Genomic DNA, 25,645 nt, shown 5'->3' on the forward strand with positions numbered 1-25,645 from the left:
TTGCCTCTTTATATATTTTAAAATTCGCGCCAAACCGCACTAGCGCCGCCCCGCTGACGATCGGCGCAACTGCGCATGCGCAGGTCAGGAGGTCCGGCGGCCCACCCATGTTTCTCACTGGTCAGTGTTTAGAATCTTTTTACAGCTGCTTTTACTGGCTACAGGCTGCAGGCATGTGTTTTGTAACTCCTATGGTTTTTACGTATTGGATTTAATAAATATTTTTTAAAAAAACATACTACACTATGAGTATTTTTACTCCTTATACCTGGCACTGAGTTCCTATACCTCAGCCCCAGCATTTTTAGGTTCTCTGTGTGGACCCAAGGAGCAGTGTGATCCGACCAGACCAGTATCGCCTTATCACCGACGGACCATCTGGGTACTATTAAGCAGCACCTACATAGGACCCCGGCTACATGAAACCTGTACATGCGCATTGTAATTGCGCTTCTGGTAAGCGGGCAATTTATCTATCCCTTGGATTGGATTACACCTATACTCCCTGAGAGTCCCTCATTATTGAACTGTTTATCACATTTCTATATTGGACAATCGTATATATTCTAATTGCTACCTGGACATTGTTTGTAGCGCTGCACTCATATTTTTTTCTATTATGGCTGTTATAAAGCCATCAATTTATTGTGTGTATTCTTCTCTTTTTATTAATATTGATATTTTGGGCACATGGATCTCATACCATGGGCAGATCTTTCTCACCACCATGTTCTTTGTCGTAGGTTTCATAAAGAAGTGCAGTTACTCAAGTTACAGTGTGGTTTCATTTCTTCTTATGGTGTGTGCATGTTCAGCCAAGTCAGATTTTACTTTTACTGTATATGTGACAGATTCTTTAAGTCAGCTGAATTCCTAATGCTTTATTCCTTTGCTAATAAGACTCATTTATGTTTATTGGAGATTGTGAAACCACACTTCTGTTCTGTTGGTTCCTCTCCAGATTTCCAGCCATCTGCTGGTAAACGGCAGCTTTTTCCTTTATAAATATTTGCCCAACCTAAGCGATCAACAGTGTGATTCTTGCCTTCCTCTTAATACGTTTTGGATTGAGTTTATTTTAGTCGGATCATGTTCCTTCATGACATGGATTATTGTTGACTTTTAAATGTTTGCTTTCCACTATGACAACCCTCTTGCTCTAAATCCAGCTGATATAGGTCAGTTCTTACTGGAGGGTCTGCTCCTCATACCCAAGGAAGGCCTGTCACTATTAATGATTGACACAAATGTCAGTTTTACACCTGATATAAACACAGTGTTGTTCTGTATTGGGGATGTCCTCAATGGAGGCATTAAATCCCATCTAAAGTCAAGTGTTTTCTTTTCAGAGTGATAAACAGGCATTTTTCTATGACTGTTACGTTAAATGTCTTAAAGCTCAATTGAAGCTTCCTATACTGTATTGAATGCTGTAATGCTGTCATGCTGCATAAAGAGTAATAATTGGGGACTTTTTATAGTTTAAAGCACAGTCCTGCCCAAAAGTGGAAGCTTTGTTTATTTGCCTTCTCCCCTCTGCCACATTTGGCACCTTTTGGGGGGGAGTGGGTACCTGGTTTTGACAGGTACCCGCTCCCACTTTGTCTCAGTTCGCCGTGGCAAACTAAGGTAGAAGTTTGGCCCCCTCTTCTTCTTCCCTTCTGCAGCCCTCTGGGACATTTCACAGGTCCCAGAAGACTGTGGCCCATTTACAAAGCACAGAGTGATTTGATCATGCGCAGTAGGAAACCATCTGTGAAGCCACAAGGCTTCACTGTTGGTTTCCCTTAGTCAAGATAGCAGTGCCGTCACCCGACAGCTGATTGGGGTGAGGACACCACCTGGATCCGTGCACAGGTAAGTGCCCTAATATTAAAAGTCAGCAGCTAAAGTATTTGTAACTGCTGACTTTTAATTTTTGGGTGGGGGGCCAGAACTCCTCTTTAACTACTGTTTGCTGCAGCAAGGGTTGCAAAAAATGGACTGCTGCCTAACACAGGAAGACAAATTCAAATTTGCTTGTACTCCACAATCTGGAAAGGGCTAGAAAAGAAAGAAAAGGGGGGATATAACCTATAATTCATAATTTGTGATGTTCCACTCATAATTTAATCCCCTGGGAATTCGAGTATCCAGTTTAAGATCCAAAAATCTTATTTTGTACTGAGAGATGAACAGTGATAACCTCTCTTGGGAAATGGGAGGGAGGATCTACCCGTTCTATAATACTTTTCGGGACCCTAGATTAGATCCATGGTGATGTACACAATGTCTTGTTACATTTTGTATTCTTTGACTTATTTGTTTCCTTTACTAATAAGATTTGGCTTTGGGCCAAAATGTATTTCCTTGATTAAATTGCTCTATAAAAACCCAGTAGCGAGAATCTGAATCAATGGGCTAATTTCTGATTCATTTCCAATTTGTAGAGGGATTTGGCAGGGGTGCCTAATATCCCCACTTCTATTTGCACTAGCAATCGAGCCATTCAGAGAAACCAATGAGAGGGTACAAGGATGGAAATTGGGGAATCGTGAAGCGTGCGTATCTCTGTGCGCAGATGATATCCCTCTGTATCTAAATGACCCTAACACTTCTCTGATAAATACCTTCCATTATTAAAGAATTCAAGGACTATTTGGGTTTTCTGAATCAATTGGGCTAAAACAGTGGTTTTCCCTGTATTTTCCCAGCCAGGTCTTACTTCACCATTGTCTTACCCTATGGCTGTTTCTGAGAGATTTAAATACTTGGAGGTAATCCAGCTTCCTGTCTCTACATATATTTCTATTATTCTGTTGCCGTTTGTACAGGCCTTTAAAACATTTGTATTTTTCTGGGTGTTAATACTATGAATGTGATCTGTCACACGTTCACATAGTCATCTAGTTCTCCCTTTATACTGTATATTACAGTGCAGGAAATTTCATAAATAAATCTCATTTTGCAGTTAACCAGCTATTTATTTGGAAAAGAACTGCCATTCACACTATTGTGTGGGGATAACCTAGCAGGGTAGAACTTGAATAACGTGTGGGCCCACACTAATACCTCCTACAGGAGGCAAAACAACAAAGACATTTGAAAATGTACAATACCCTTACAGCGTAACTTTAAAAAAAAACCAGTTACATTCCTGGCACGTGCCAGGAATGTAACTGTCCTGTTTGCTTGTCCGCTCAACCAAACTGTCAAACCATCAAATGGCTGGAGTAATAACTGATCACATGTGCAGCACCATGGCAGTTGAAAGTCAAACAGAGGCTAAGATGGCAGCTTCCATGGCTGAAAATAATAGGAGGGTTTAATTCCGCTTTAAGATTCACATTGTTCTTATTAGCACCTGTTCTTATCAATGGCAGCTGGTAGTCAGATTCACAAAGCTGTTTAGACACTTTTCTTGGATAGAAATCTGGAATCTGAAAACCAGGTATGGATGGCCTACAGTACATATGTGATTTGCATTTTTTTTTAAATACATATTTTATAAAATTTTTAAAAAATACATATAATACAAGTTAGTATGGGGGGGACAAACTTACTGAAAATTTTCTTTAAGCATTTTCCTTTTTTCAAAAGTCAAAATACTATATATCGACAACTGAATGTTAAACCTTAAAACATCCCTGTATGATCTGTCATGTCACTGTTAAATAATACTTTTGGAATTCGTAATAGTCCTACATAAGCAGGTTAGATTTTTAGGCTAGTTAAAAAAAAAATGTACAATGCACAAAACTGCACTGAGCCCACTGTCATTTCAATTAAAAAATATATATAAATATATTACACCAGCAGTCTCTCTATATATTGCTGGACACATTGGATTTGGGGCTTTAACTGGGAACCTTCCTTAATAGTAACCGCACATGCACACATGCAACAACTGGTCTTGAGACACCACAGGCTCTTCCCAATGCTTGCTTAGAATGCACAAAGACATAGGGGACATTCTTATCCTCACAGAAAAGAGGAAGGTGAAGAATGATCTCAAGTGGTTCTGCATCAGCTGCCATTACAATGAACTTTGCAATCCCTGTTTAATGTTTTTGTGGCTTCATTGGCCCTTTTACAAAGCTGCTTGTAATTGGTGTCCTGATGTACCAGATCTAGAAGAGTCTTTGTAAGCTGAGTATCAGCCAATGGGTAGGCTTTGGGGTTCACTTCTGGTTCAGTCATTTTACAGTCGGTTAGGATGTCGCCTGGTCCCCTCTCGTGATTTGTATTATTTGTGGCATCATTCTACTGTATTATTTTTATATTATTATTATACAGTATTTATATAGCGCCAAAGGGTTTGCTCAGCGCTGTACAATAGCGAGGGGGACAGGACATGAGACAAAACAGTAACAATACAATATACAAGGGGTTCGAGGGCCCTGCTCTTTCAAGCTTACAATCTAGGAGGGAGGGGATAGTGGTACAGGAGGAAGTGGCTGTGGGGGATGGAGAGGTGGGAGAAGTGGAGGAGATCGGTTGTTAGGTGAGGGTGGGGTAGGCTTCCCTGAAGAGATGGGTTTTCAGGGTGCGCCTGAAGGTCAGGAGGGTAGGTGACAGTCTGATGGATTGGGGTAGGGAGTTCCAGAGGATGGGGGAAGTCCTGGAGAAGTCCTGCAGTCGGGCGTGGGAGGAGGAGACCAGGGAGCTAGAGAGTAGGAGGTCCCATGAGGAGCGAAGGGCACGGGTAGGGTGGTATTTGGGTATCAGGTCAGTTAGGTAGTTTGGGGCGGCGCTGTGAATGGCTTTGTAGGTCAGAGTTAGTAATTTGAATTTGATGCGCTGGGCAATCGGGAGCCAGTGAAGGGATTGGCAGAGGGGGGTGGCAGATGTGGAGCGGTTGGTGAGTCTAGCCCAGGGGTGGGCAAACTTTTTGACTTGAGGGCCGCAATGGGTTCATATATTGGACCCGGGGGCCGGACCAAGAGTAGATGAATGATGTGTATGTGTCATCCATAGTAAGTATAGTAATATTCCCTCATAGTAAGCATAGTAATTAATCCCCCATATAGTAATTCATCCCCCATAGTAATTCATCCCCCATATAGTAATTCATCCCCCATAGTAATTCATCCCCCATAGTAATTCATCCCCCTTATAGTAATTCATCCCCCATATAGTAATTCATCCCCCATATAGTAATTCATCCCCCATATTAATTCATCCCCCATATTAAGTCCCCAAGTCCCCCCTGTGTCAATTCACTTACCTTTGCTCCGCGCGTTCCTCTCGCCGTCTTCCCGCGCCGTTCCGGTGTAGCATGAAAATCTGTCTCCTATGAGGATCTGTCCCCCTCGACGTATCTGCGCATGTGCCAGTTTCAGGCATTAGCAGCCGATCGGCGATCTCCGGCACATGCGCAGATACGTCGAGGGGGACAGATCCTCATAGGAGACAGATTTTCATGCTACACCGGTCTTCAGGGCGGACTGTGAGAGGAGCCTAGCGAGAGCCTAGCTCCGCGGGCCGGATTAAAAGGTCCACCGGGCCGTATACGGCCCGCGGGCCGTAGTTTGCCCATTGCTGGTCTAGCCGCTGAGTTCAGGATAGACTGGAGTGGGGATAGCGTTTGCTTGGGTAGGCCAGTGAGAAGGGAGTTGCAGTAGTCCAGGCGTGAGATGATGAGGGAGTGTACGAGTGAAAGAAGAAGAAAAAGTTTAAGTGTTTGTATTACACTTGTGAGGATTACTTTTGACTTTATTTCAATTTTTTTTTTTTTTTTTTCTTCTATTTTATTTTTGGACACGGTGGGATTTTTGGACATAATATTTTTAATTTATAATATTTTTTTTTTTTTATATATGTTTTGGTTTTAATTTTGATTTGATGTATTTGCTCATAGAAAAGTCACATATATATTGTTTAGCTGGCCTTCAAGGGTGAAGGTAGATCACTTTTCTGGGAGATTATAGGTTTAAGTGTTGTGATATATAAGTATAAGTGTACGAGTTGTTTAGTCGTGTCTGGGGTGAGGAATGTACATATCTTGGAGATGAGGTGGAGCCTGCATGACTTTGATAGTGATTGGACATGAGGTTGGAAGGAAAGGTTTGAGTCCAGGGTGACACCCAGGACTTTGACGTGTGGGGTGGGATTGATGGTGGCGTTGCTAGTAGTGATGGAGAGGATGGGGGGGGGGGACACGGGCTGGGGGTAAAACCAGGAGCTCGGCTTTGGAAAGGTTTAACTTGAGGTAATGGAGCGACATCCAGTCTGATATGTCGTTCAGGAAGTGGGCGATGCGGGCGGAGAGTGAGGAAGTGAGGTGTGGGGGGGGGGGGAGAGGTAAATTTGTGTGTCGTCAGCATAGAGGTGATAGTTGAAGCCGTGGGAGTGTATCAGTTTGCCAAGCGAGGAGGTGTAGATGGAGAAGAGGAGGGGTCCGAGGACGGAGCCTTGGGGGACTCCAACAGAGAGGGGGAGAGAGGGGGAGGTGGCAGTGTTATAGGTGACGCTGAAGCAGCGTTGGGATAGGTAGAAGGAGAACCAGGAGAGAGCAAGGTCCCTGATGCCAAAGGAGTGCAGTTTGGTAAGGAGGAGGGGGTGGTCGACTGTGTTGAAGGCCGCGGAGAGGTCGGGGAGCAGGAGGACTGGGTAATGGCCGTTAGCTTTGGTGGTTAGCAGGTCGTTAGTGATTTTAAGTATGGCGGTTTCGGTGGAGTGTAGGGGACGGAAGCCAGACTGTAGTGGATCAAGGAGGTTGTTATCAGTGAGGTGGGCGCTTAGGCGATTGTAGGCCAAGCGCTCAAAGAGCTTGGAAGTGAGTGGTAGCAGGGAGATAGGTCTAAGGTTGTTTAGGTCAGTGGGGTCAAGGGAGGGTTTTTTGAGTATGGGGGTGATGTGTGCGTGCTTTAGGGGGGAGGGGAATGTGCCAGTAGAGAGGGAGAGATTGAAGATGTGGGTGAGGGAGCGAATAATGGAGGAGGGGGTGACTGGAGGAGTTGTGAGGGGATAGGGTCCAGGGTGCAAGTGGTGAGGCGGGTGTCAGTGAAGACCTTAGTGACCTCCTCAGTGGTAGCAGGGCTGAAGGAGCAGAGCGTTGGGGAGGTGATGGAGCGTTAGGTATGGTGGGGGGGCAGTGCGGTTATGAGGTCAGAGGAGGGGAGAGTTGAGGGGGTGATGGAGGGAGGGGGGCTAGGTGGAGAGTTAGATTGTGAGTTGACAATGTCCTTACAGATTGCGTCAATCTTGTTTTGGAAATGATTGCCAATCTCGTGGGCGGTGAGTGAGGTACTGAGTGGAGGTGGGGGGGGAGAGAGTAGGGATTTGAAGGCGGAGAAGATCCTAGTAGAGCTTAAAGTTGCTCTGCCTATAGCCAAAGCCAGGAAACAAATGAAACCCAGTCTGTGTAATCCCAATGCTATAAAGAAAACATTTTCAGTTGTGCTAAAGTTACGTGGTCCACCCATCTTACATTAGGAAGGTTGTCACCAGGGAAAGATGGAAACTGCTGTTGTCAGCCTCTGCTTCAGAAAATGGTAGATGGCTGGCTGTTAAACTGAATCAGTAGCTTCTTTGAATCATCGACCTGGAACAAGTATGCAGAGAAAAACTTTTACTTTTCTGTCTTTTTTGATCTGTGATCAGTGGCTCAAAGTATTGAATGGTCTAACAGCTAGGCAAACACTTTCAGCTGGAGGTCAGCAATGGCAGTGCTCATATTCCTGTGTGACAGGTTTACTTTAAATATTGAGTTTCTTTAAATAAAATTTAGCATGGCCATAGATAGGTTTGAGAACTACAAGTGGAACCTTATTATTACCAGGCCATTTCTGAACTTCCAGGCGGTGTCTACAGGCACCTCCAGGAAGTGGATGATCCCTTTTTTTTCTCTAAGGCTCCATGTACACGGGATACTTCTGAACCATGGAAACTGACTGCTGGAAAACGTAGGTTAAAAATGCCTGTTTAACCGCACTTGCATCCTGCGTTTATGCTTGTTTATGAACGTTTGCGTTTTAGAAGCGTTTTTAAAAGATAAGCTCAGGAGACCTTCCAAAATGCCCAGAATGCACTGAAAAACAGTAAAAAAATTATTTCAGACATTTTGAGAGAATTAGAGAGAGCAGAACCAGAGAGAGCAGTATTTGTTGAGATTACCTGTCTTTTTTTGGTGTGTTTGGATGTGTTCCAGCTCATTTCTGTGCAAAAATTATTGCAGCAGTGTCTAACATATTTTCTTTCATGCAAAACCTCAAAATATGGTGTTCCAGGTCCATTTGAGTACTGGAAAACCGCTTTGCATGCATTTTTTATTATGAAAAAAGGCTCTGGACAGCATCTGGAAATGGAAGAGTTAAAAAAAAATTTCCAACGTGAGTTTATCAGCTGCAGTGTACATGGAGCCTAAGGAGTGGAAGAAAGGTTCCAAGAACTGTAGAGGGTTGTAGAAGGTCCCTGTAGTATCTGTTATGAAGATTGTAGGTTCAAATCAATCCTGAAATGCATGCTTATTCCAGGTCAGTGATATAAAATATTGAGGCCAGGTGCAACCAGACCTAGCATTATGAAAAGAACATCAGACGTTGTGGCCTTTTTATTTCTTTCAGTACTTTCTATTAATACCTCCTACAGTGTATATGAACAGTACATGTTTGCTGGTTTTAAAATAACATCTTTCCTTTCTTAGTTGCATATCCCACTTTCAGTTTTTAATTGTCCATGTGGAGCTCAGAATGAGATTGAGAGAAAGAGAAAAGGTAGAAAATATTTGCAGAATTGGGGATGACTGGAGACTTCAAACTGCTAGAAACAGGCAGTGATTGTCTGAATTGAGCTACAGAGTACAGAACACGTCTTCAGACCAGGACTTAAAGCAATGGAACCATATGTAATAGCTGGATGGGTAGGGCTTAGCTAAAGTCATAGAGCTGATGTTTGTTGCAGTTTGTGATCTCCACTGATTACATGAGTCCAGTGCAGCATAGAAATCATCATTTAAGGCTTTTGTTTGGTGTTTATGAAAACATCATAATGATATCCCTCATTGACTGAGTTGTTTGTAGAGGAAATATATTGGAAACAATTTCGCTATGTAAGAGTCCGTTCATGTTGATCTCTTTAACACTTCCCATATGCTTGCTGTCTAGTTTTCCCTCTGAAGTTGCAGTAAAAGTAGAGATTAAATGCTCCAATAAAATAGGTAGAATTGTAAGAAGTTGACATAAGGCAGTAAATGTTTTTCTGGAGTCCGTTCATTTGCAGCAAGGTTGTGCCTGGTACTGTGCAAAGGAATCCTGTCTGCCCCTTCTCATTTTATATAGGCTCTTCCCAGCATTGTCCAGTCTGATAGCCGGCTGTCCTCTAGGTAACCTCCTCGGAGTTCAGGGATCTAGGATTTTATGGTTCTGGTTTAAGCTGCACACAAACGCACCTTGACCCTTCTGCTCAGGTATAACGAAGGATTTCTGCTATCTAGGCTTAATGTTTTGGAATAGATTTCAAATTACAACTATTTCAACATATTTTTAAGATGGTAATGGTGTCCACACATGTGCATCAGTCTCAGAAAACCTTTGTATTGAAGAGCAGATTGGAACTCCAGCAGTTTCTTTGCCTCTTTATTGTTTTCTAACCCCAGCTCCCCTTAGGCCCCTTTCACATGAGCGTTCAACCTGTCTGTTTTTCATCCAGCTGCTGATGGATAAAAAACTGACAGCAGTGCATTCCTATGGGGAAACATTGTCCATTTACTTCAGCCTTTCGGATGCTTCTGCTCAGGTCTATGGTTTTGTTTTTTTTTTAACTGAATAAATCTGCACTTTTCGCGTCATTTAAAAAAACAGAGGTGAACTGAAAACCGTTGTAAATCAAATCCATATTTTCTTATAAAAAACGTGACTGAACGGATGACCCTTGCGTAAAAATGAAAGGGGCCTTATTGGAAAAATACAAACTGTTCTTATTTTCATCTTGCTAGTTTCTTTTTTTTTTTCTTTAAGCTCCATGCACACTATCATTTTTGTTAGGCTCAAAAAATGCTGAATACAAAAATGCTGGTAATAGTTTAGGAGAGTTTAGGAGCATTACAGTTTCATTAGCATTTTTCCTTTTGTCTAGGAACGTTTAGGAGCGTTCAGCGGTTTTTTATTTTTTTATTTATTTTTTTATGCTGGCAAATTGCTCTCGAAAACTTTTTTTTTTTTTCTGCTCTTAGAAGTTGAAGCTTGAAAAACGCTTCTAGCCTAAAATAGTGTGCATGGACACATAGGATAACACTGTTTGCTGCTAGGGGGAGAAAAAAATGCTCATAACTAGTAGCTAGGAGCTTAGAATTAAGCTAGTGTACATGGAGCCTTAGTCCTCATGCACACGGGGCGTTTTTACAGCAGCTGTTTTTGGCTTTTGATGTGTTTTTTTTTTTTTTGTTTTTTTTTTTTTCTTCTACAGCCAGTAAACCCCCCAGCATGTTATCCTATGTGTCCATGCACACATAGACTGTAATCAACGTTTTTTTGGCAGGGGAGGTTTTTGACTGGAAACCCCCCAGAACTAGTGGGTTTCTAGAGGAGTTTTTTAGCTGTAAAAACGCTGAAAAATGCTGTAAGGCGTGGCAAACCAGCATTTTTGGATGTTTTGACCCACAAAATTTTTTTGTTTGGTTAAAACAAAACTCTAAAAAAACCCAGCTAAACGCTAATACAAAAATGCTGAAAAACTCAAGTTTTTATTGTAACTTTACACAGCTAACGTTACCAGCGTTATTAAAACTCCCAGTGTGCATGGAGCCTTACAGTGAAAAGGCTCAAAAAAACGATTAAAAAAGTAAACCCTTTTTTTTTTTTTTTCGGTTCTTTATTTTGTGAAGTAATAAAAGCAATAAAAAAATCCTATGTGCACATATTATAGAAAAAACATAATAGCCTATGTTTCCCAATGTGAGATTGTATCCTATGCCTACTCCATGCCCTGAAGCGAACAATGCACGTTACAAACTGATTGTACAATCTCCTATAGATCTACCAACAACTATGTAGTACAAGAGCCTGCCTGATTGTCTGCAGATTAAATGGTAGGTGGTCATATTGTATAGTTTTGGTGGATCTAAAGCAGCCTTTCTCAACCAGGGTGCCTTGAGGTTTCTTCAGGGGTGCCTTGGAAAAATGTCTAAAAATTGCCCAAAATTTGTATACAAGCCAGCGGGTGGAACAAGCCTGCCTTTTAGTTACACAAAGCCACAGGTTTTCATTGTGCACCATTACGACCTTCTAGCCGCCGGTGTCCTGACAACCAATGACATCATCAGTTGATAAGGGGGATGTTGATTGCCTGCACAGAATCCTAGTTTGACCCTCCCCTGCCTCTGTTCGTCAGTGCTGGGGTCACATTAGTTCAGTGATGGAGAAAAACTAAAGGAAAAGAGGAGCTCTGGAATATGTACCAGTATACAAAAGTGTATTTGCTGTGGAAAATAAATCACCCGTAGCGTTGGGTGTCCTACATGTGTGGATGTTGCTGCGTTATATAAAACTTTTCACATTTTAGAATGGGGTGTTCTTTTAAAATTATGGACAAACTTGAGGCACCCTATTTTAGAATGGGGTGCCTCAAGACTGTTCATGATTTTAAAGGGTGCCTTGACTGAAAAAAGGTTGAGAAACACTGATCTATTGTTTATTGTACAGAGATCGTGTGGTCAGATTGTAATGAATGTGGTGGTCCCAACTACTCCTACGTTGGGATCAGTGATGAGCTCAGGCATGTGCAGACACAAGTCTGAACCCACCTGAGCTATCCCACTGGGGAACCTGTCAAAGCAGATAGCCAATCATAGGTAGAAAAGGCATCCCTTGCTCCACACGCCCCTTACATACGTGCGGTTGCAGGGCGGAGAGTGTCTTTGGCTACCTAATGATTGGCTATTGGTTTTGATGGTTTCCTGGTGGAATAGCTCAGGCGAGTTTGAACTCTTGCCAAAGCACACCTGAGCTCATTCCTGCTGTACAACATTTTTTTTTTTTTTTTTTTCCCTCTCCTAATATTTTCTTTTGAAACGTTAAATCTGATTGGCTGCTCTGTGCAAGATATTCTCTTTTACTACCTGCTTACACTATGGGGGACATTTACTTACCCTAAGCATTTTTGGTAACGTTTTGCAGAAACACACTATAGTTCATTTAACATGATCTCCTATGGGACACATTCACATTTCTGCGATTTCACCCGGTGCATTTTTTGGAAAGGGTCAGGGACTTTTTTAACCACTAGCCTACAGGGCACTTATACCCCCTTCCTGTCCAGGCCAATTTTCAGTTTTCAGTGCTGTCACACTTTGAATGACAATTGTGCGCTCATGCAACACTGTACCCATATGAAATTTTTATTCATATGAGACAGACAGAGCTTTCTTTTGGTGGTATTTTATCACCTCCTGGGTTTTTTATTTTTTTGCTAAACAAACCAAAAACAACTGAAAATTTTGAAAAAAAAAACAAGTTTTTTCTTAGTTTGTTTAAAAATTTTGTACATAAGTGATTTTTCTCCTTCACTGATGTGCGCTAATGAGGCTGCAATGATTGGCACCGATAGGCGGCACTGATGGGCACTGATGAGGAGGAACTGGTAGGTGGCACTGATGGGCATTGACAGGCATCACTGATAGGCACTGGCACTGAAAGGCAGCACTCATATATGGCACTGATAGGTGGCACTGATAGGCGGCACTGACTGGTGCTGGTAGGCAGCTCTGACAGGCAATGATAGGCGGCACTGACTGGTACTGATAGGTGGCAGTGATTGGCAGCACTGATAGGTGACACTGAAAGGCAGCTCAGATGGGCACTGATATGTGGCATTGATGTGCACTGGTAGGCACTGATATGTGGCATTGATGTGGCACTGATGGGCACTGGCAGGTGGCATTGATGAGCACTGACAGCTGGCATTGATGGACACGGACAGGGGCACTGCGGGGGCTACACTGATCATCAGGGCACTCTGATCATCAGTGCCCTGTTGATCAGTGTACATGTCCCCTCTGAGTAATGCTGATTATCGTCTCTCCCCTCCCCACGAGCTGTCAGCTTGACAGCTGGTGAGGAGAGAAATGCCGATAACTGGCATTTCTCTATTTACATGCGATCAGCTGTGATTGGACACAGCTGATCATATGACAGAGCTGACATTTTCGGCTCTTTCTGTTGATCGGTGGACCGCACCACCGATCGCCATGCTCCCGGAGCCGCGCACGCGCTGTTAGAGTGGGAGGATGTCATATGACGTCCTCCCAGAACAAGCGAACCACCTTGCGCCCGTCACTACCTTATATGGCAGGCGGGAGGCGGTTAAACATGAAAAGTTGCATTTTGGTTCTATAGGCTTCATTGGAAATGCTGTGGAAAAGTATGTAGTGCAATTTTGCTGCTTTTTTAATGCATTTTAAATCTGCCTAGCAGCAAGAAAAAAAAACGCATCAAAAACGCACTGCAGAAACGGATCACACAAACTGCATAGGTGTGAACCTAGCCTAAAACTGGTGACCACAAAATCTGGTGCAGCTGTGCATGGTAGCCAATCGGCTTCTAACTTCAGCTTGTTTAAGCTTTGACAAAAAAAAAACTGGAAGCTGATTGGTTTCTATGCAGAGCTGCACCATATTTTGCACTCTCCAGGTTTAGTAAATAACCCCCTATGAGGACATTTACATTTTTGTTGTGTATTACCGCATGCTTTTTGTGCATTGATGTGCATTACCTTATGGCCGCCTATTTATGTTGAATGGGTCATCAGTGCGCATTAGTGTGCAAATAAAAATGCCTGTGTTATGGTGGCAACACAGTGCACCACAATGAGCCGAGAATCCACATGTGTGCATTGCAGTACACTGCAGATCAGGTGCATTTTTCTTTAGCTCATTATGGTGCTATTCAGAATGTGTCACAATGCATAAACACCTGTTTGTTCCAGTAATATGCAGTAAAACTTGCATTACTGCAAGTACATGTGTGCTAATGTAATGTTACGGTTTTCAATCAATTGAAAAACCTCAGGCATAACTAGATGTAGGTCATGTACAGTGTGATCACAGGAAGAGATGAGGATAAATTATATTTAAACACAAATAGGTCACTACTACTATATAGCAACCACTCATCATTGATTTATCTTTCCCCAGTGTAGGCCAAAAACCATAAAAATGTATCAAGTTAATGCATACTAGTGACTCTGCCTACCTGCCCAAGGCTTTTGTTTTTACCTCTAGTAATGCTTGATTCCAGGCCAAATCCCTGTAGAAAATCCTCTGGTTGACTAAATCCTGATGTTTTGGGAACACCTATTTGTAAGCCAGTGATTCTGCACACCAGACTTTCCCAACACCTGAGTGTCTCACCCATCTAATAATTATGATCTCCAATGTTTTGTTATTTTTAAATGATAAATTGGACTTTATGAAGCAAGGAGGTCACCCAGGGACAAAATGATTGGCCTGAAGTCATTGTCTTTGGAGGGCTAATGAAAGCTCTGTTCAGTCTGGCAATGGGAAATTGTGTAGAATTTGTAGAAAAATGACGTACATTGGTTTAAACACATAGTATTTTCTGGATTTTTGAGTTCATTGAAATTTTGCTTGATAATTTTCCTTTTAGGGCTTGTTCACACTTGGCTGTTTTACCAACGCTTGCCAAATGCCCCTATAGCGTTTGGCAAGCGTTGGTCCGGTGTTTGCGGAGCGTTTTTTAACGCCGCATGCGCGGTTTAGCGGCGGTTGCTAGGCGTTTGCCGAGCGTTAATAACCCCCAACAAATGCCTATAATGCAGTTTGAGTGGTGTAACCGGTCCGCAAACGCCCCGCAACCGCACCGCAAACGCCGGCTGGGCGTTTGCGGAGCGGCACCATAGACTAGAATAGGAGGCTTCAACGCCTCCTGACTCGACCAGAGGCGTCCGTTTTGCCGCGACGCAAACGCTCCCGTTAGAACAGCACCATGTGCTGTAATGTGCAGAATTGGCAGAGGCGTTTGGGAAGCGGTAAAAACGCTTCCCAAACGCCTCTCTGCCGCCTGCACACAACGCTAGTGTGAACGTAGCCTTAAGAAAAGATGAACTCATGCTGGCCATACACCTGCAGAATTCCATTTGGACTAGAAAGTATGAAACTGCACACCTGACCATTCAGTTGTATCTTCGTTGACTAATTTGAATTTAACACATTTTCATGCGAGTAGCATGTCAATGTCTTTGATTTTTGTAGAATGAACGTTCTACTTCCAGATTAACTGTGAAAGTTGCGCATAAGACTAGTTACAAATTGTTCGGGAACAAATTCAATGATTTAGAAATTTGTTTGTTCTCGTTGTGTGTGTAATACTGCTACAGGGTGGCACGGGTGCGCAAAATCGTGTATATAAACGTGATTTTGCATTTCCGGGTAGGAGGTGCATGCAAGCCATACCCGTGACGCTATTCACGGCCTTGGCTGTCAATCACCGGGTCCCAGACGGTGATTACTCGCCGGCACCCGGTGATCGAGGAGCATTTACCGATGGAGGGAAAGAACTGTAAGTAAACAATACAGTTCTCTCCTCTGTCAGCTCCTGCACACTGCTATGCATGGCTTTGCATAGCAGAGCCATGCAAAGCAGTGTGCTTACAGTGAAGTGCACACACACACACGGCACACAGTAAAACAGCATACAGTTAACCATTTGATCACCCCACATGTTAACCTCTTCCTGCCCAGTGCCTTTAGTACAGTGTCAGTGCTTTTTATTAGCATTGATCACTGTATTGGTGTCACTAGGGATGTCGGTGACGCCAGGTCCGTTCCCCCCGTTGTCAGAATGCCTGGTGCAGTCCCACTAGAAGTTGCTAATCGCCACCATTACTAGTAAAAATAATAAAAGAAGATAAAAATTTCAAAATATATACTGCCATTTGTAAATGCTATAACTTTCACGTAAATCAATTACTTTAAACAAACATAGAATTATACTCGGACAATAAAGTTAACAAAAAAAAACTTTCCAAAAAACCCTAAAAAATAAACAAAAACAAAATACAAAACGGTTTAAATAAAAAAAACAAAAAAAAAAAACTTAAAGTCAAATTCTCTGTTTCGACAAGCCAACAGTTGCTTGGAAAATTACAATTTCTCAAAGCCAGCCATACATGGATTGAAATTTGGTTGGATCAGATCAGTTGTACAACAACCTGTTGGGTTCTTCTGGATTGATCAGCACCATGGGCTATAGCTGGCAGCACTTACCAGTGCATTCTGATGGTCAGGAAAGTATCACCACTGTCAGAATACATAACACCGTGGCAGTGGTTCCTTCAACCACATTGACTGTGTGGACGAGGGAATCAGGTCATTTTTATTTATTTATATATATATATATATATATATATATACAGTCAGGTCCATAAATATTGGGACATCGACACAATTCTAACATTTTTGGCTCTATACACCACCACAATGGATTTGAAATGAAACGAACAAGATGTGCTTTAACTGCAGACTGTCAGCTTTAATTTGAGGGTATTTACATCCAAATCAGGTGAACGGTGTAGGAATTACAACAGTTTGCATATGTGCCTCCCACTTGTTAAGGGACCAAAAGTAATGGGACAATTGGCTTCTCAGCTGTTCCATAGCCAGGTGTGTGTTATTCCCTCATTATCCCAATTACAATGAGCAGATAAAAGGTCCAGAGTTCATTTCAAGTGTGCTATTTGCATTTGGAATCTGTTGCTGTCAACTCTCAAGATGAGATCCAAAGAGCTGTCGCTATCAGTGAAGCAAGCCATCATTAGGCTGAAAAAACAAAACAAACCCATCAGAGAGATAGCAAAAACATTAGGCGTGGCCAAAACAACTGTTTGGAACATTCTTAAAAAGAAGGAACGCACCGGTGAGCTCAGCAACACCAAAAGACCCGGAAGACCACGGAAAACAACTGTGGTGGATGAGCGAAGAATTCTTTCCCTGGTGAAGAAAACCCCATTCACAACAGTTGGCCAGATCAAGAACACTCTCCAGGAGGTAGGTGTATGTGTGTCAAAGTCAACAATCAAGAGAAGACTTCACCAAAGTGAATACAGAGGGTTCACCACAAGATGGAAACCATTGGTGAGCCTCAAAACAGGAAGGCCAGATTAGAGTTTGCCAAACGACATGTAAAAAAGCCTTCACAGTTCTGGAACAACATCCTATGGACAGATGAGACCAAGATCAACTTGTACCAGAGTGATGAGAAGAGTATGGAGAAGGAAAGGAACTGCTCATGATCCTAAGCATACCACCTCATCAGTGAAGCATGGTGGTGGTAGTGTCATGGCGTGGGCATGTATGGCTGCCAATGGAACTGGTTCTCTTGTATGTATTGATGATGTGACTGCTGACAGAAGCAGCAGGATGAATTCTGAAGTGTTTTGGGAATATTATCTGCTCATATTCAGCCAAATGCTTCACAACTCATTGGACGCCGCTTCACAGTGCAGATGGAAAAGCAACCAAAGAGTTTTTTAAGGGAAAGAAGTGGAATGTTATGCAATGGCCAAGTCAATCACCTGACCTGAATCCAATTGAGCATGCATTTCACTTGCTGAAGACAAAACTGAAGGGAAAATGCCCCAAGAACAAGCAGGAACTGAAGACAGTTGCAGTAGAGGCCTGGCAGAGCATCACCAGGGATGAAACCCAGCGTCTGGTGATGTCTATGCGTTCCAGACTTCAGGCTGTAATTGACTGCAAAGGATTTGCAACCAAGTATTGAAAAGTGAAAGTTTGATTTATGATTATTATTTTGTCCCATTACTTTTGGTCCCTTAACAAGTGGGAGGCACATATGCAAACTGTTGTAATTCCTACACCGTTCACCTGATTTGGCTGTAAATACCCTCACATTAAAGCTGCCAGTCTGCAGTTAAAGCACATCTTGTTTGTTTCATTTCAAATTCATTGTGGTGGTGTATAGAGCCAAAAATGTTAGAATTGTGTCGATGTCCCAATATTTATGGACCTGACTGTATATATATATATATATATATATATATATATATATATATATATATATATATATAATTTTTTTTTCATTAAACCCACTGGTTGAATGTAAAAAAAAAAAAAATGATAAATGTATGAGCTTCCTTTTAAAAAGAAATCCTGCAGGTGTAAGACCTGCTTTAGTTAACCAATCACTGAAAAAAAGTTAATTATTAGAAAAACACAAGAGTACAGCTGCCTGCTTGGAGGTTGGCATGGTTTAATTGAAACCTCGGGCAGAGCCATCCAATAAGGGAGTCATTCATCCGACTTACTCTTTCACCCGTGTGTATAAATTGCAGCTTAACCCCCCTGGCGGTATTCCCAAGTGTAGCTCGGGGTAAAGTTTCAGTACCACAAGCGGTAACCCCCCGAGCTACACTCGGGCTTACCATGAGGCGCTGCATAGGGATCTGTTCTTTGTTTACCTTGTCCTGCGCTCCCGCGATGTCCTTCCTGCAGTGTCCCCTGTAATGTCCTCCGGCGGATGCCGGCATCTGTCTTCTGGGTTCCGTCCCCTGGGACGCCGGGACGTACTGGTACAGAACGGCGGGAAATTTGAAAATGACAAAAAGTGACATTCACTAAAATCACATAGTAAAACATTACTGTTTCAAACCATTTCACATACATTTTGTCCCTTGTGCTTTGTCCTGTGCCCTGCCTGCATTTTTACTGTTCTTTCTGCCTGGAAACTGAGAAATGTCCATGGCGTCCAAAAAGCGTCCCTTTAGGTCAAAATTGGTTTTAGACCAGCTAGAGAACAGCGATAGTAAATTAGAACTACTTGCAGAATTGAGTGATAATGATTGGTGGGGAAATTCGTCATCAGACACTGAAAACGATTTTGCGACTTTGCTCAGTGATGTGCGAACTTGGCGCTCTATTTCAAATTTCAGTGTTTTTGGTTTGATTATATTGAATTAAAATTATTATTATATTTTTTATGATTTCGTGTTTCAAATTTTAACATACCCAGGATGTTTACTAGACTCTTGCTCGGACAGATTTCAGTGAGTTATTCCTAAAAATTAAAGGCCTACAATAAAAAAACTACATATTTCCATGCAATAAATGTACTGCTTTGAGCACAGAAATATGGACATAATCAGACTGCTAGGGAGGTTACGTTATGGAGCTTTGTAAAGAGTCCGTGTGGAAAAGAGTCAGAAGCTTGTCTTGCTGGGCCAAAAACAGAATATGTACTATTAAATTAAAAGGCGTGAGTGGGGTTTTTTTTTTTTTAAATCCTGTTTTTTTTCCAGCCCTGACTCTAATGGGGAGAAAATGTACAAAAATTCTACACATTCTGTTTGTGTGCACTCCATGAAATAATAAGAAGCTAGTAATCATCAGTGTTCCTCACCAATACCAGATGTAACTGTTTTCGGAGCATAGATCCTTTAGTGCAGATATAATTGCCATGAATTGTAATGTTATTGTGTTTTATGTTGCATAGGATACTTCCGGGTTGGATTTCTCAGTCCTAGATAAAGTATAGGCTGTAAAATGTCTTTAAAATCTCCTTCCAATATTCACAGGAATTCAGCTGTAAATAAATATCTCTCAAAGCCTTAAGTGGTTTCCTACCACAGAGCTAATTGAAAGTGTCCTATTGATTATCTTTCTGTGCTAAAAACTATAGTGCATAATTACAGTGCTGACCACGGCATCTCTGACTGGTTGCCTCCGCCAATAAAATACAATTTTTAGTCTACCTAAAAATGAAGTTTTTGTTAGGTGATTTTAGTCAACAGTGTTTTTATCTGTTCTCACTCTTAGGAATGCAGGACGGCTCGATCTCTTCTGTACACTTGCTGTGAGCGGTCCCATTGCCCCTGTTGGATTATTCATTTACTACATATCATGGTTAATGCAGCAGCAGGATTGAGAAGAGCCATCGGTCTTTGGAGTAGCATGTGTGGGAGCAGATAAGGAAACCGTAATAGGGAGATGTTACTGCCAAGTGGGTGACTTAAGCTGGCCATATGCCAGTAGAATTTTGCATGGAAATTCTGAAAAATCATTCATCGGAGCTTTCTTTCTTGTCATCGAGTCAACTAGTTTCCTTTGAAGGAGCTTAACGTTTAAGAAACATCTAACTCTATATTTTTTTTAAATAATGATCCTTTCCCCTCTCCTCCTACCTATCCTGCCTACCCTATATAAAAACAGATCTGTATACTTACCTTTTATTCCAGTCCAGAAGGATGATTCTGCAGCTCCAGCTTCCCTGTGTTAGTAAGCACCTGCTGCAGGGGAGAGGAGGGAGCGCTGACAATGGCTGGGCCATGGGAGCCTTTTGGGGACTTCATGGCTCTTGGAATTCACAGCCATTGTTTAGAGCTTCCTTACACAGGGGAGATGAAGCTGGCAGGATCACGTGACTGAAATGGGTAAAAAATAGGTAAAGCGATACTAAAGGTTCATTTTTTTTTCTTGTAAAATAACAAACATATTTATACTTGCTGTGTAAAGTGGTTTTGCACAAAGCAACTTGGATCCTCCTCTTATCGGGTCCCCCCCACCACCCCCCGCGCCTGGCTCCTCCTTTCTGTCGGCTGCCCCCCATAGCAGGCAGCTTGCTATGGGAGCACCCGCTGCTCCGTGTGTCCAGTCACACATGGAGCCGTGTCTTGGCCCTGCCCTCTCTTCCTCCTCATTGGCTTACTGGCTGTGATTGACAGCAATGGGAGCTGAAGAAGCAGAGACAGGGGACAGCCAAGGATGTTGTGCACATCGCTGGATCGTGATGGGGCTCAGGTAAGTATCGATGGGGCTGGGGGCACTGCTGTACACAGGTTTTTTTTTTTACCTCCACACATAGAATGCATGAAGTTAAAAAAACCTTGAGCCTTTACAACTGCTTTTAAGTCCGCAGATGTTGTATTTTTTTTGTTTTTTTTTTATATATACAGGGTTTGCAAGATACATAGGAAGAGGGAAAATTGTTAAAGAATAGTTCAGTGTAGCCTTTCATACCAATTTAAAGTCTTGTCCGGACCTGCTACTTAAAGGGAATTCCAGACATATTAAACAGATTTCTTATGTGCCTAGAATGAAAACCACATTCACAGAATTTAATTTGAGAAAAAAAATTTCCATCCTGCTTCTTCAAATTTTCTCATCACTGCAGTCGAAAGTGAACATCAATATGACTCCACTAGCTATTAGAAGATCGTAAAATGTTCCAAAGGTGAACATTTTTTAATTAAATTCTGCTAGTATACGCCAAGCTTTAGCTACCAGACACTACCTCTAAATGAAATATTAGTTTTGGCTGGATTGACCTTAAAAAGTAGATGTAAATTCAAAAATCTTATAAGGTTTCAATATTTTTTGCAATTTTAAAAAGTTCATTTTCAATATTTGTGGCAGCTTTTTTAAAATACTTTGTGTTCCTACAATGAAGGTCCTTGTTCAGGGACTTGCTGGTATAGGACACAATGCTGATTTTCTAAGGGTTACTGAAATTGGCACTAGGCACACTTGCTGTGGTTGGGCACACTTGCTCTGGTTTGGCATCAGTCCTCAAAACGGTGACCATCCTCAGGGCTCAGATCAGGGAAAGGACCCAAAGTTTAGATTCCACTGGTGAGCAGTTACCAAAGGTTCACTAACACTGATGTAACCTGACTTCCTGAAACTGTTCCCAGATTTATTTAGTATCTGCTCAATTGAGTCCAATTAAAGTGGTTGTAAACCTTCACCTATACCCAATGAAGTGACTGGCCTCAGATGATACACAGAGATGAAACAAATCCTCCTAAATAAGTTGTACCCGTCTATCTGCAGTCTTCTCTTCTTCTCTACATTCATTCAAAGTGCTGAATGTATAAAGCTTCTCTTAGAGTTCAGAAAAAAAGGAGAACTGAACTTACACACCACAGAGCACAGTGAGGAGAGCTCTGAGAGCTGATTGGAGGGAAGAGGCACATCCTCTCTCCACACAGCTCATAGGAACAGAGCTGAGGCTGTCACTCTGCTGGAGGTCCCTCCCTATCTTCATTTTTCTCTTGGTGTCAGGAAAACTTTTTGAATGTGATTTATGCTGATAGCCGAGGAATAAAGCAGTGGAACGAAATGACACTTGCTCTGGATAGAGACAAGTACACACTATAGAGTGATATGCTTTGTTCATATTTCATGTTTGAGGTTTACAACCACTTAAAGTACAGTTAAAATGATTCGGCTCTGATGATGGGGCAGTGTGTTTGGCCCCTGAAAAACATTTTGGCTTTGTTCTGCAATTTAATACATTTTATCAGTAATTTACTTTGGATACCTGGATATTTGTTTGAAACTCTCATTGGATTATAAGAATGAGCTTTCCTTGACACCCAGTTTTGGTCCTGCATTGTCAAGCTTTTGATGGAGACCACAAGTGGCTGTGTCTACATACTGTCCACTATTTTCACCATCAGGAAATCCACCCTGAGATGTGGCATGTAATCATTACTCAAATGATGTGAACCACGGAACTGAGATTGAGCTCTGCAGTTACTTTTGCAGCAGTTGTTTTATTATTTCAGGTCACAATCCAGAATCTGTTTGCCATCATAACCTTTGATACAGTACGTCACGACACGGCAAATTGGCAACTTCAGTCAGAGAGGCCACAGCAAAGAGAGCACCAACCATTTGCCCACTTGGAAGCTCAGTATTCTCTGGCATGACTCCATATTACTAGAAGCACACACAGTAAATGACAAAAGTGAGGCATCCCACCTGTTAGCTAGGTGTCTCATCACACAGTGGAAGCAAAAGAATATTACATCACTTCCGCTTTCAATGCAAAACGTCATCACTTTCACACCTGCAAATCATGTAGTGTTTCCATTTTTTTTTTTGCTAACCCCTGTATTTTTTAATATCCAATTTTTGTTCTTCTGGTCTTCCTTCTTATATGGCTAACTGGGTTTTTGAGCTCAGCTGCTCAATTTCTGATGAAGAATGGGGGCACATCTTTGTTAATACCAATAAATTTTCAATGGCTTGTACCACCCAATAGCGTAATTTTAAATTGCTCTCAAGATGGTACTGTACTCCAGCTAGCATTCATGGTATTTTACCACCTCAGTCAGACATCTGCTGGCACGGTAATACTTTTCCCGGGTACACTTCTTTGTATATGGTGAGCATGTCCATCCATTCATAAATTATGAGACTTTGTAATTTGTCTCCATAATTTGGTTATTCAAGAATTGAGACCCAATTTTCCAGAACTGGCGCTTCTCTCTTCTTGAGCTAGAAATCGCTCTTGCTTTTTTTTTATCTCTGCAGTTAGACAATTGATACCTAGACACTGTAAGTCTTCTACCATAGCCTTGTTCCTTAAATGGCTAAACCATACTATGTGTTTGGAGGAACTAGTAGCTGAAAACAACGGTACCTATGAGAAGTTTAAGTGAGTCTGGTATATTGTTTAAAGACTCGCCTAATTTATATGTTTTCATGGTTGACCTTTGTTGATGTTTACTATTGAATAATTTTATACTTATAGTCCTTTTTTTTTTTTTTTTTTTTTTTTTTTAATAATATTTTCTGGTGTAGTTGGGATTTTTCCCTCATTATCTACATCTGCCTTTTTCAACCAGTATGGCCAAGCACCCAGGGTTACTTTCAGATTTCTTCAGGGGTGCCTTGGCAAAATGCCTAAAAAATTGTCTATAAGCAGAGGGGGGATCAAGCCTGCCTTTTAATTACACAAATCCACAGTATTGTGCATCATTACAACCTTCTAGCCACTGATGTCCTAACAACCAATGACATCACTGGTTGATAAAGAGGACATCAAGCACCTGCACAAGATCCTTATTTGTACTGCTCCTGCCCATCTCCATCAGCACTGGGGTCACATTATATGAGTGACAGAGAAACTGAGGGTGAAGAGAAACATTGGTATACTAGTCAGAACCAGTGTGCAAATACTAGCCAGAACCAGTGTGCAAATACTAGTCAGAACCAGTGTGCAAAGGAATATTTACTTTGCAAGAATAAATCGCCTCTAATGTTGTTGTGTGTCCTATGTGTGTGGATGTTGCTGCATTATGCAAAACCTACTCATTTAGTTTTATTCATTTTAGAATTAAAAAAAAAAACTGGATTTTATGAATATCCTGTTTATCTTTGAAATGTATTGAGTGTTTAATGTGCTCTGTGGGGGCTTTACTAATGGTTTAACTTTATTTTTTGTCACAGGCGCTTGATGTCGATCGCACGGTTCTCTACAAGATGAAGAAGTCCGTAAAAGCCATTAACGCATCTGGTCTCGGTACGTGTTCTGTCCCCACCTGCTTACTTTCTCTTCACAGTAACTGTTAATATTTTTAGGCACAAAGCTTTTGACGCACTTAGCATTTCACACATCCTAGTGTCAGGTCCCTGGGTAGCTTCAAACACCGAATAGACTGCAAGATGTGTTTGTCACCACTTTCAATCCGTGTTGCAGTGAGGTAACATTCATATGTTTGTCCCATGTTCCAACTAACACATAAAACAGAAAAAAAATTTTTAGTTCGCTCTATTGAGGCAGATACTCAGTGGTTACTGGTGGGATTTGTAACGTGTGAATGAATGCAGCACTTCAAAATCATTATTTTTACATGGAAATGTCACCTCCTCTCTTTCATCAGTGTTATGGAAATGAAATATTGATATGGAAGATGAAAGGCAGAAATGATCAAATCAATTTATGGTTTACTGTGATTTGCTGAATCAGTTAATTTACAGTGAAATAAAACTTCCCTGGAATAGGAAAAATTGCCTGGACTATGGAGATTGACACAGTTTATTAAAGTGCTAATAAACCCAAAACCAAAAATGTATAATATTGCAGCTTACCAATCAGATGTAGTGGCTGCATCTGTTTTCATTTTTTTTAGGCTTTCTCTCTCTGTTTTCACCTGGTAACACACCTCCGGTATTAGTGAGGCACCACTCTAGAGGAATGAGCACAGGGGGGGCACAGCAGACAGTAGCATTGTCAGTCTGAGGGGGGGGGGGTGTAATGTTTAAATGTATTAGCAGATTTAGATACACTAACATGTGGAAGCCAAACTCTAGCTCCCACTTTGTATTCCAACACACAGTTTTTTTCCTTCTGGAATAAAGGTTTTGCATGAGTAAATGAAAACTGATCATTTTAATCACTCCTGCCAGTGTTAAGTGCTTTTTCTCAGCCATGTAAACTGGTGCTGGAGAGCTTGTGCTTTAAAAAAAACACAGATGAAAATAGAAGAGAAACCTAAAAAAGAAAACTATTAGAGCCATCACATCTAAGAATTCAAAAGCTACAAATATAATAAATGTGTGCTTTTTGGTTTAAAGTGGTTGTAAAGGCTGAAGGTTTTTTTTTACCTTCATGCATGCTATATATAAAGTTAAAAACCCGTCTGTGTTCAGCAGTGTCCCCAGCCCCTCAATACTTAGCTGAGCCTCATCGGAATCCAGCGCTGTGAATGACCTCCTTGGCTGTCCCAGGTCTGAGACAGCAAGTGGGAGCTTTTGGCTCCCGCTGCTGTCAATCACAGCCAGTCAGCCAATGAGGAGAGAGGGGGGAGGCCAGGCTGCTGCTCTGTGTGTGAATGGACACACGGAGCAGCAGGTGCCCCCATAGCAAGCTGCTTGCTGTGGGGGTACCTGACCGGAGGGAGGGGCCAG

The 25,645-nt window shown here is 41.8% G+C and overlaps 1 protein-coding gene and 1 pseudogene across 2 annotated transcripts in view; one reads left to right on the forward strand and one right to left on the reverse strand.

Moving 5' to 3' along the window:
* The window catches only part of ASAP2 (ArfGAP with SH3 domain, ankyrin repeat and PH domain 2), a 326,350-nt gene that overhangs the window by 67,560 nt on the left and 233,145 nt on the right, over positions 1-25,645 (forward strand). For both annotated transcript variants that reach the window (XM_089672021.1, XM_089672023.1), the window contains exon 2: positions 24,185-24,257. In XM_089672021.1, the coding sequence (XP_089528147.1) occupies positions 24,185-24,257 (73 nt within the window). The remainder of the gene's footprint in view (positions 1-24,184; positions 24,258-25,645) is intronic.
* On the reverse strand, positions 3,787-4,179 carry LOC149467216 (NHP2-like protein 1 pseudogene; annotated as a pseudogene).

The sequence above is a fragment of the Staurois parvus genome, unplaced genomic scaffold (assembly GCF_062004578.1).
Source record: "Staurois parvus isolate SC_StPar_1 unplaced genomic scaffold, SC_StPar_1.0 ptg000118l, whole genome shotgun sequence".
NCBI classification, from domain to species: Eukaryota; Metazoa; Chordata; class Amphibia; order Anura; family Ranidae; genus Staurois; species Staurois parvus.